General features: G+C 30.2%; 1 protein-coding gene across 1 annotated transcript; it reads right to left on the reverse strand.

Annotated features, from left to right (window-relative positions):
* Nucleotides 1–4,059: 4,059 nt before the first annotated feature.
* On the reverse strand, nucleotides 4,060–10,015 carry LOC141719646 (exopolygalacturonase-like). Its single transcript, XM_074522025.1, has 5 exons — nucleotides 9,856–10,015; nucleotides 7,627–7,700; nucleotides 5,003–5,287; nucleotides 4,397–4,909; nucleotides 4,060–4,308 (listed from the first exon to the last, which is right to left on the reverse strand). Exons 1-5 carry the CDS (start codon nucleotides 10,013–10,015, stop codon nucleotides 4,060–4,062), a joined length of 1,281 nt encoding a protein of 426 aa, XP_074378126.1.
* Nucleotides 10,016–12,758: the final 2,743 nt, after the last annotated feature.

The following is a 12,758-nucleotide window of genomic DNA, read 5'->3' on the forward strand; positions in this document are numbered from 1 at the left end:
ATCGATAACTTATAGGTTAAGAAATAAGATTTTATATCAGTATAAGTACATCTCATTCGTCTTCCTCGTCCTAATTATTAAAATTCGTAGGGCTTCTCTATGGAAAAATCAACAGTCTTGTAAAATTCGTAGAAAATTCTTCTTAAGTTAGAATTCATTAATTCTGGACTTTTCGGAAAGGTATTTTCGTTCTCTACAACTTTCATGTTTCGTATTTTTGAATATAACATCGTTTAGAGTGTCAAAATGGGTAAAATCAGATCTGGACAGAATTTGAGGTAAGTTGTCCATCGATTTCACTATTGTTTTCTAAATTATGTGTTACGCGTATATATTTGATTATGAAAATATGGGCTAAATGATATATATTTGAAAGTATTATGTGTTATAGTATATATATTGTTGTATATGCATGGTGTCGAGACAATAATTTTTTATATGTATGTATTTGTGTGAGTGCAATAATATATGTATGTGTTAATTTTAGGGAATAAGTGTGAAAAAATATTATATATGTATTAATTTTCAGGTCAAATAGATATTGATTTAGATTAAGTGTAAAATAAAAGTATTAATATATATAGTGGTATAACTGAATATATATTAATGGTTAAAACTAATATTTAATAAAAGCATTAATGATTCAATTTAATTGTATAATGATGAGTTCGATATAAATATGAGTATTAATAATGTAATAATAAATTTGTATTAATAATTGAAATAAATATTTCATGAATATTTATTAGAATATTTATGATTAAATTTATCCAGTGAACCCATGTTGTTCTGTTATATATATAATAGATAGATAGATTTCCTAAATATTGGTTGAATTCTTAGATCTTAAATATATAAAAATATAGTATAATAACTCATGCGAGTAATAGGTCACTTTCTAGAATATTTATGTACAACATGTAATTATATCATTCTTTATTATCGGTTTATTAAAAAAATTGTGTAATATCTCAAGTATAACTAATATAAGTGGATGAACTATCAATGCGTGTGATTTATATGTAAAATGTTATCAATCTGCTTAATGTTGTTAATTTAACTCACTGAACGAATGACACATTTTTTTGTATATGAGATGTAACTGAATAAGTACAAGTAGTGTCATTAGTATGCGTTTATATACAAAAGGCTATCTTAATATTGCATAAAAATTAAAATTAATACCGTGGTTAAATTGTCAATATCATAATTTATCAACTAAATTTGATATAATCCACCTAATTTCTAACCCACTGAAAAAACTCCAGATTTAAGTAGTTGTTCTTAGTTTCATAATATAAATTACTTTTTTCTTATTGCATTATACCAATACACTTAGGGTGACGTTGAACGTTAACCATCCCGCCTTGATGTAATGTATCAATAAAAGTATACACCATTTCGAATATTTTGATAAATAAAATCAATTATCTAGTATGATTCTCAAAAGAATAGATTTAGGTCTCCGCTCAATGTAACTTTGTCCTTTTCGAAAAATATAAAGTATTTTCATGTCGGAGTCGCAATACATGTTCTCAATCCCGAGTACATATCTTAAATTACGCTCACATACATATATAATATATAAATTCATTAGAGATGATACATTTGAACACAATGTGAAAGTCTTCACAACATTTTTATATTTCTACATGAGACAAATGAGATGATTCGCCTCAATTATCAACCTTTTGGGTATGAAATAAATTGATCTCAACCACATCTTCTTATCCACAAACTCCATACCAAATACTTTTTCATAGTTTAATATAAAGGTTTCGTAGTTTTGTAACACAATATTAATTTTTTAAACACTCTATAGTATTTATTAATTTTTAAAACAGTCCTTCTAAATTTAATACATATATAATGCATAATAAGTGATCAATTTTTATATAATGTTTGATCTTATATTTTAAATTAATCTTTAAAATAACATCTATATTTAATAGTAGATATGTCAATAAATCACATAGAGTTCTTTTTAAAAATATTTATAATATACAAATTATGCTATAATTATAACTTGTAACTATTAATCTAAATATCTTTTTGAGGTCATAACTCGAATCATTATATTCAAATACAATCTAATATCAAATTTGAACCAATATTATTATAATTGATTCATAATTAATATTATAATATTCTATATTGTAATAAGTAATATGAAAATGAATTAATAAATGTAAAACAAAACATGGCAGAAAAAATGTTAATTAAAATCCCGATATTAAAAATATTAAATTTACTTCATTCATGTGACAACACACACATTCAGTAGTGCATGATTTAAAACTAATATGGATAAATTGCATTATAGCATTGAGGTGTGAGTTTGCATGTTAATTGTTACACCCATATTTAATTCTTACAATAATATATTTTTAAAAGTATTAGTAAACATAAGAGTACATTTATCATTTGATATGAATTAAATGGCCTAGGACACACATGCACACATATTTGCATTATTTAAAATTAATATGGATAAGTGGCGCAGAGATAACAAGGTGTGCATGTAAGTATCTGGACTCAATTCCTACAAATAACATAATTTTAAAAATTTAATAAACATAAGGGTAAATTTTTTATTTCACATTTATAAGGAAGAGGTTATAAATAAAGAAATAATTATGTACATAGTTAATGAATTTCAAAATTTGGTTAAATGCTTTCTTAGCTCTGTTGGTTATGATAGTGAATTAAGTTTTATTTGACGGGTGTTCGAATCTCTTTAACCCCAATATTTTTATAAAGTTCGGAAGCATATCAATTGGCTTAGAATTTAGGTTCGGAAGCTAATAAATTGGCTCTAATTAGGTCGTAAAACTAATAATATATTTTTATACATACCTTTAATTAGGTTGGGAATCTAATAATATATTTATTCATTTGGGAGGCCTAAGGTTCAAGCATATAAATTGGCTTAGGAGTTAGGTTCGGAAGCTAATTAATTGGCTCTAACTAGGTTGGGAAAATAATAAAATATTTACTCAGAATTTAAGAGGCGTAAGGTTTCGCAAGCATGTGTTGGGTTCGAAGCTAATAAATTGACTAATAAATCAGGTGTTTGGTAAAATTAATTTGCTCATTAGTTAGGCTTGTAAATTATGATTGAGTTTAATATATATATAAGAGATTAGACAAGTATATTAAGATCCATCCATTAATAAGATCCAAACAAAATTTCCAAACATCATATATTTTAGAATCTTAACTGGATACTCAAGATTTTAACTAATTTTTTAAGATATTTGTAAAATCCCAGCATATAAAACTGGATTATTTCAAATCTTCATATACACTAAAAATTCATAAAATTTCTTCAAAATCATATATTCCCTTTGTTTCATAAAAAGTGGCGATATATGATTTTTCAAAATCAAACGAATTCAAGTTTGACAATAAATTATACATTAATAATTTTTAATTTTATAAATATAAAAATTTAAAATGATAGTATAACAAATATACTTTTGAATGATATTTTTTTCATAATTTGTTTATCTCATAATATTTATTTATTATCGGTCAAAGTTGGCTTAACTTGACTATAAAATTTCATTTAACGGAGGGAGTAAATCTGAAGTAATTTAATAGAATTTTAAAATCTAAATCCATATCGTATATGCTAAGAATTAATATATAAATGTAATATAATCAAAAATTCCTTCAATATCCAGACACATGCATATTTTGACCAAAATTACAAACAAATCATAATTTTTAGTTTAACCAAAGAATTGATACATAAGTCTTATCACATTCTTTATTTTCCCTAGAGAATGTATAACTTTCATTATGGTAAATTTGATAAAATTTAAACCCTAAATTTACCATAAAAATTTACAACATCTAATGATATTATATCGATCAGATTTTTGTGTTATATTGTAATTTGTCTTGTTTATATTATATGATTTTCACATGTAAATGTGAGTAGTCAACTATTAATGTTGTTGGGATCTTGAACATAACAAACAAATTAAATTTAAAAAATAAATTTTATCTCTTATAATCATAAATTTTAACAATCACAAAAGATGTGAATTCAAATTACAAATGCTGATGATGCAATGAGTTTGAACAAGGTGAAGGACTTTGTGGTCCATTGTATTGCACTTTAACATTGGAGCACGAAGAAGTTGCATCTCCGCCGCTGCCTAAACTTATGTTAATAGTATCGAGTGTAATTTCTTCACATGGTATTTCAGAACTGCAATCCAATTTTACTGCAACAGGTGTAGCTGAAGTTCCTTGTACCCCTATAAACTTAACATCACTCACTTTTACATGCGAGTTCCCCTGCAAGACATATAGTTGATAAGTTTCATAATAAAATAACAAAGGTGCACAAAATATAAAGCCATGCAATAATGCGTAAAAGACATACACTGCATGTTTCATGACCGCCACAATAGTTTTGATCGATAATTATTGGATTTTGGGATTGATCCACGGTGATGTTTTGAAACGTGACATCTGAAATAGTTGCTGCACAATCAGAAGTATATGTTTTGATCCGAACACCATTTTCTGTATTAGTCATGGTGCAGCTACTAACATGCACCCCACTTACACTGCTGTCATTTGTATTCTTTCCAATGCTTCCGATACTAATACCATGTCCAGGACCACAAGAAACTCCGGTAATATTTATGTTTTGGCTTCCTCCACCCATGGATATGCAATCGTCCCCTGTTCCGATATTCGAGTTTAAGATGTTGATGTTACTAGTATCACTGGTATGGATACCGTCAGTGTTGGGGCTATCTTCAGGTGCTGTTATGTTGACATGTTCAACTGTTGTACCTCCGCCATTTATTATTTTGATATGAAAACCTTTGCTGTTAAGAGATGTGATGTCTTGAATATGCCCATTGTTAACCGCTGACAGTGTTAGTGACTATAAAATTAAAATAAACATACTTAGTTCAATTTTATGTATTTAAATAACAAAGATTATGCAAGATTGAGATAATTTGGTGGAAGGAATTACAGTGGTAAGAGGATCGCATCCTAAACAATGTCCGGGCCATGCTGATTCTCCTTGGCCGTCCAATGTACCACTTCCTTGAATAACCAATCCATCAACATTAGAAAACTTGATCCATTCTGGTGCATCAATTTTACCTGGCGGAGCCTGAAGAGTTCCATCAAGCTGAAATGTTACTTGACCATTGCATGGCCCTGAGAATTGTACAGGATCAATTAAATATGTTCCCTCCGGTACAGAAACTGTTCCACCTGACTGACAGGCATCCTTCCACGAATTTAACAATGACTGTTAAAAAACAACACATCAAACTATTAGATTACTTCAATTAGAGCTGTTCGCGAACCGAGCCGTTCGCGAACAAGCTCGAGCTCGGCTCGTTAAGGGCTCGGTTCGGCTCGGTTCGTTAAGGGCTCGAGCTCGAACTCGAACACAAAAATATGTTCGTTAAGAAAACGAGCTCGAGCCGAGCTTTTGGCATGTTCGGCTCGAGCTCGGCTCGAGCTCGGCTCGGCTCGATTCGGCTCGAGCTCGGCTCGGTTCGGCTCGAAAAAAAATTTAAAAAAAAATTATTTTTTATATATTTAATTATTATGAATTTTATTCAGATTTTTTATAAATATTTTTAAATTATTGAACTATACGAATGTCAAAATATATATTTTAGTAATTTGAAAAAATTCAGATATTAAAAATTAATTTTTTAATTTGATATTTTAATAATTAACAAGTGATTTGACTATTACTTGTAACTAGTATTTATTTCCTGATCGGTGTTTCGATTTTTTGAAATTATTTATAAATGATCCAACCGTACGGATGTCAATATCTATATATTTAAGTGATATAATAAAAAATTTAGAAAAAATAAATATATTTGGTTTGCTATTTTAACGGTAAACTAGTAGTTTGACTAGTACTTCTCCCATATTAATGTTTCGATTTTTTAAAAAATATTTATGAATGATCCAGCCGTACGGATGTTAATATCTATATTATTTAGTAATATGACAAAATTTTTAGAAAAAATAAATGTATTTGATTTGTTATTTTCACAGTCAACAGGTGTTTTGACCTTTACTTGTAACTAGTGTTTAGTCTCATATTAATGTTTCAATTTTTAAAAAATATTTATGAATGATCCAACCGTACGGATGTTAATATCTATATATTTTAGTGACATGATAAAAAATTTAGAAAAAAATAAATTTATTTTGTTTATTATTTTGACAATCGACCAATTGTTTGAATAGTTGTTAGAACTAGTGTTTAGTCTCATATTAATGTTTCAATTTTTTTAAAAATATTTATGAATGATCCAACCGTACGGATGTTAAGATCTATATATTTTAGTGACATGACAAAAGTTTTAGAAAAAAATAAATGCATTTGGTTTGTTATTTTAACAGTCAACCGGTGTTTTGACCTTTACTTGTAACTAGTGTTTAGTCTCGTATTAATGTTTTGATTTTTTTAAAAATATTTATAGATGATCCAACCGTACGGATGTTAATATCTATATATTTTAGTGACATGATAAAAATTTTAGAAAAAAATAAATTTATTTTGTTTGTTATTTTGACAATCAACCACTTGTTTGAACAATACTTGTAACTAGTGTTTAGTCTCGTATTCATATTTTGATTTTTTTAAAAATATTTATAGATGATCCAACCGTACGGATGTTAAGATCTATATATTTTAGTGACATGACAAAAGTTTTAGAAAAAAATAAATGTATTTGATTTGTTATTTTAACAGTCAACCGGTGTTTTGACTTGTACTTGTAATTAGTGTTTAGTATCGTATTAATGTTTCGATTTTTTAAAAAATATTTATGAATGATCCAACCGTACGGATGTTAAGATCAATATTTTTTAGTGATATGACAAAAATTTTAGAAAAAAATAAAAGTATTTGGTTTGTTATTTTAACAGTCAACCGGTGTTTTGACCAGAATTTTTTAATTAAGCTCGGCTCGGCTCGGCTCGGCTCGGCTCGACTCGGCTCGTTTTGATGGAAAAAGCTTGTGTTCGGCTCGTGTTCGGCTCGGTTCGACTCGACTCGATTTTGTTCGATAAAAGCTCGTGTTCGGCTCGTTCGTTAACGAGCTCGAACTCGAACACAGGTTTTTGTTCGTTAAGAAAGCTCGGCTCGGCTCGGCTCGTCAGAAAAAAAATTAAAGCTCGGCTCGGTTCGATCAAAACTCGACTCGGCTCGGTTCGTGAACAGCTCTAACTTCAATTGAATATATAACGAGAATCGAGACATCATTAAACATATATAAAATTAACTATAACTTCAAAGCTAACTATTTTGTCTTTGCACACATATTAAAAAATCGTTTAAATTATTTTTATAAAACGACCTTGTATCATAAGCTCAAACAAAATTAAATTCTGATTAAAAAGATGATCCTTCGAAAAATATTATTGAATCGTAGAATTTAAATCAATTACTATCACTACTAGAATAATATAAGGTAGTTATGTACCACTTTATTAGTTTACATTTTGTAACTATATAATTAAAAAATTGAGAAGATAAAAAAAAGTTAAAAATTAGACCATTTATGATATAATCGAAAAATAAAAGTAAAATCATATTATAAATTAGGCGAACCATACATCAGCATCAATATCATTTTTGGCATGAGAAGCAACACCATTATTTTTTACACCAAAAGTGCGGGAGCCATAAACTTTGTTATAAAAAATCATCACAAAAATTAACATTACAACTTTAGAAAACAGTAACCTTGAATCCATAATTTTAACGTAAATATGTAATATTTTTATGTAACTGTATGCTATATTATAAAATGAATGAGAGCCAAAGTTTTGAAAGAAAAATGCTTAGTATGCTTATGTTTTCACTGCCATGCATTGACTTATATTTATAGTCTTAAAATAATAAAAATTGGGATCATGCAATAATATCTGTTAGATTTTCAATAATGATTTATATTCATTTTGAAAGATTGTGAATAATATTTGTACGATATTTTTGGATTTTTCTCTTCTGCCATGGATTTTATTTTAGTTAAATAGGCTGATTATAGTTCAAAAGAAAATTTCAGATTTAATTATTTAAAAATATAGGGAAATCTTTTTCGGATATTATAATTTTAAAAATTTAGGGAAGTTTGACTATAATATTCCGCGTATCATTAGAATCTTTGTTTTATAAGAATTTTTAAAATTCTAATTACTTTTAACAATTTGAAAACTTATTTAAGAATATATTTAGTTAAAATAAGATTGAACAATATCTGATTTTCTTAGATTTCATATAATGGCGGACTTAATAAAATCTTATAGAGTCATAAAATCATGACGTTCAAACAATTCAAAATTTTACATTATTTTCACGAGTAACAAAAATCATATAAAATATTCTAAAAGTAAATAACTCTGACCAAATGAATGCAAGTGTTGAGTATACAACAACAAAAGCAAAACCCCAAGCGAATAAATAAGAACAAGAATATAAGCGACAATCACACAAGACAAAGATTTACGTGGTTCGAAAATTCCTACTCCACAAGCTCCACGAATTTTGTATTGATCTCTCACAATTTGTTGTGTTATGATTTTACAATTACGTGAGTATTTATAAGAGAAAAAACTAGGCCTAAATCAAATTATAGTCCAAATTTGAAAATTAGACTAATTCATAAACTAATCTGAATTCGAATAGTCTATTTTCATGGGCTTAATTAATAGACTCCACAAACCCAACAATCTCCCACTTGGAGTCTGGCCACATCTTCACTTCACTCTTGCAAGTCTAGTAAAATCAATCCTTCAATCAATAACTCTAACTAGTGCAACGCCTTCTCATGAATCAATTCTGAAGGCCAGTTGAAGCTATGCAAAGCTTCAACTTTTCATTTGTAACCACCTTAGTCAACATATCTGCGGGATTCTTTGAACCAAGGATTTTCTTCAAGGACAAAGTATCATTGCTTATCAACTCTCTTGTAAAGTGATATCTCAGCTGAATATGCTTCGTCCTAGCATGAAACACGGGATTCTTCGCAAGATGAATAGCACTCTGATTGTCACTATACAAAGCACTATCCTCCTATTTCTTGCCTAACTCCTCTAGAAAATTCTTCAACCAAATCATCTTCTTGCTAGCTTCAGAGATAACCATATATTCTTCCTACGTGGTTGAAAGAGCAACACTCTTTTGAAGTCAAGACATCCAACTAACTGCTGTGTTATCCAAAATGAAAATATAACTCGTTGTACTTTTCCTTGTATCCAAACATCCACCCAAATCTGCATCAGAGAACCATTCCAAGATAACATCTTTCTTATTGAAACATTGTGCAAGCTTGGATGTGCCTTTCAAGTAGCGTAACAACCATTTGACTGCTTCTCAATGCTCTCTTCCTGGATTAGACATAAATCTTCTAACAACTCCCACTACACGAGCAATGTCTGACCTTGTACACACCATAGCATACATCAAACTGCCAACTGTAGATGTATAAGGAACTGTAGCCATATATTTCTTGCTTTCATCCGTTTTAGGTGATTGCTTCTTTGTGAGATTAAAGTGACTCGTCAACGGTGTACTTCTGGTCTTCGCATCCTGGACACTGAATTTCTGTAACAATTTCTCAACATACTTTTCTTGAGATAATTTTAAAGTACCTTCAGCTCTATCCCTTATGATTCTCATACAAAGTATTTATTTTGCTGCACTCATATCCTTCATCTCAAACTCCTCAGACATCTATCTCTTTAACCTGTTGATTTCCCTCATGTTTGATCTTGCTATAAACATGTCATCAACATACAACAACATTATGATATAATATGAATCAAACTATTTAAAGTAATAACAATGATCCATAGCACTTCCCGTGTACCCATTCTTTATCATAAAGCTATCAAACTTCAAGTACCATTGTCTTGGTGATTGCTCTAAACCATACAAGCTTTTTATAAGCTTGCAAACAAGGTTTTCTTTCCCAGCTACCTGAAATCCATCTAGATGAACCATGTAGATGTCTTCCTCAAGATCACCATGTAAGAACGCGATCTTAACATCTAGTTGCTCTAGATGTAACTATTCTGCAGCCACAATACTTAGCACAATTATAATTGTAGTCATCTTAACAACAGGAGAAAATATATCAGTATAGTCAATACCCTTTTTCCATTGATAACCCTTAACTACTAACCTCTCCTTGTATCTCTTATTGCTATCATGTTCTTCTTTGATCCTGAACACCCACTTATTCTGTAAATCCTTCTTTCCTGCTGATAAACTTGTTAAAGACCAAATATGTTGGAAAATGTCTAAGTCATAAATCAGAATTTACTGGGATCGGGATCAGGATATGTTCAAGCGTCAAGATCTCATCAGTCGATAGGATCTGCATGCAATCAGAATTTACATCTGGATACAGACTGTCAGGATGTGACTATACTTCAGGATAAATCAGAATCTGTTGATTTATACAGTCCCAACATTTGAGAAGTTTATTATAGTTGGTTCCTGACTTATAGGATCGCAGCTGTTGATTAGATATGTATAGAAATTAGATATATCATACTATAACATATCTTGTAATTGATAGAAATTGATTTAGTAGTTGTGTATTATATAAACACATAATAGGTTATCACATTAAGTGAATCACTCGAGTATCATTGTAACCTAGCAGCTCTTAAGAATATTATTTTCTTGAGAGAGTTCTGTAACAGTTTATCAAAGATTTAATAAACTGTTATTTGATTTATTTATTCTTACTTTACTTCCTTAATAATCGATATACTTGATAATTGTATCCAACCCCCTTAAACAATTATCATTTATTACCTAACAAGTGGTATCAGAGCAAGCTAATTGACTGATAATTAGAAAAGATCAAGATGTCTGGAAGTTAGTATGAAAGCATGAAAATCCCAATTCTGAAAATGGTTGATTACTCTACATGGAGAGTTAAGATGCTTATATTTCTTGAAGCCATTAATGATACTTATGTGGATATAATCTATAGTGGACCTCCTTATCCCCAAAAGGTTGTGGCCATGACACCAACCGTTCTAGAGCACTACATCACGAAAGAAAAATATTAGTGGTCAGAACCTGAGAAAGCCGCAATGCTCAAGAATGCTAAAGTTAGGAATATTCTTCACAACCATTTGGACAATGTAATGTCAAACAGGGTGATTGCTTGCAAGACTGTCAAAGCTATATGGGATGCTTTGGAAACTCAATGTCAAGGAATATTGGAAATCAAAAATAATAGAAGGGTTGTTCTTGTTCAAGAGTATGAATATTTGATGATAAACTTGATGAGACTATTATTGATATATATGACAGATTCCTGACACTATTAAATAATCTGTCATTAGTTGGTAAGGAGTATGAAAAGGAGGACTCAAACACCAAGTTTCTGAGAGATCTTCTTGAAGAATATGATACACATGCATCCATTCTCAGGCATTAGTGTGATCTTCATATTCTGTCACTAGATGAAATTTATGGGATGCTGAAAACCTATGATTTGGAGATCCAACAAATGAAGAACAAGAAAGGTCAGAAAATGAAGGTTGTTTCTCTTAATGTTGAAACTCACAAAGGCAAGGAAAGGACTAGTGAGAGTTCAAGAAGGAGGAACATGGTTGAGGAGTCAGATACTGATGAGTCATCAGATCCTGACACAGATACTGACAAGGATTCTGAGATTGAGTTGGATGATCTTCAAGTAGTTCAAATGGCTGCAATATTGGTGAAAGGCTTTAGGAGGATGAGGTTTGGAAAGTCATAGAGAAAAGGTGACTTTAACAAGAAGTACTCTAATGATGGCAAAGGGAAATTCAGAAGGAATGATGGTCAGTATTCAAAGGAAAGGAAGTTTTACAAGATAAATGTGACTTGCTACAACTGTAATAAAAGGGGACATTTGGCTACTGAATATCCTAAGTCAACTGGAAAAGCATTGTTCACCTCAAGATCAAACAAAGATTGGATGGAAACATCAGGACCTGATAGTGATGATGAATGTTCTGCACTAATGGCAACTCATGGAAAAGATGTGTCTTCCACTGATAAGGTACAAATGACTATTTTTCCTATAGACACTGATAACTTGTCTGAGTTAAAGATATTCTTGTATACTCTGCATGCTAGCTTTAAGAATAAGTCAATTAAAACTGATAGTTTAATTGATGAGAATAAAGAACTTAAAAAGAGAAATGATCACTTAGAAGATGGGTTAATATGTATGCATGAAAATGAAAAGGCATGTAAAAAGGCTATACATAATGAAACTCAAATGCACATTAAGTATGCCATGCTAGAGGAAGTTCTAGAAAAAGAAAAAGAAGTGTTTAAGACTTGGATGACTTCAGGAAGAAAGGTTCACAACTTCATAAATGACAAAAACTGGAAAGAGTGTTTAGGTTACAATAAATTCACTGAAAAAACATTAACAAAAAGATTACCAACACTACACCAGTTAAGTTTGTCAATGATGATGAATCTCTTTGTTCCCTCAACTCTCTCCTCTCTCGTTTCTCTTAATCTCTCATCATCTCTCTCTCCCTTCAATCCATCCTCTTCTCCCCACTTCTTTCCCCGTTCTTTGTTCCCCCGCCGTTATTTATTTTTGGCGAAGCCCGCGACTGTCTTTTCAATTCTTGGCTTTTCAGTTACGTGTATACATGTGTATATACATTTGCAAGTTCACTGTTATTGTGATTGTCTGCGTGGTGCTTTATGTTTCCACTGTTGC

This window comes from Apium graveolens, chromosome 4, assembly GCF_009905375.1.
Source record: "Apium graveolens cultivar Ventura chromosome 4, ASM990537v1, whole genome shotgun sequence".
Classification (NCBI taxonomy): domain Eukaryota; kingdom Viridiplantae; phylum Streptophyta; class Magnoliopsida; order Apiales; family Apiaceae; genus Apium; species Apium graveolens.

Excerpts from the sequence above, each read along its gene's own strand:
- LOC141719646 (XM_074522025.1), bottom strand. The coding sequence starts at position 10,015 with ATGGTTCATCTAGATGGATTTCAGGTAGCTGGGAAAGAAAACCTTGTT. Across the intron at positions 7,701-9,855 it reads GGGAAGTGCTATGGATCATT|TTTATGGCTCCCGCACTTTT; the intron begins GTTATTACTTTA and ends TTTATAACAAAG. Across the intron at positions 4,309-4,396 it reads GCGGTCATGAAACATGCAGT|GGGAACTCGCATGTAAAAGT; the intron begins GTATGTCTTTTA and ends TATGTCTTGCAG.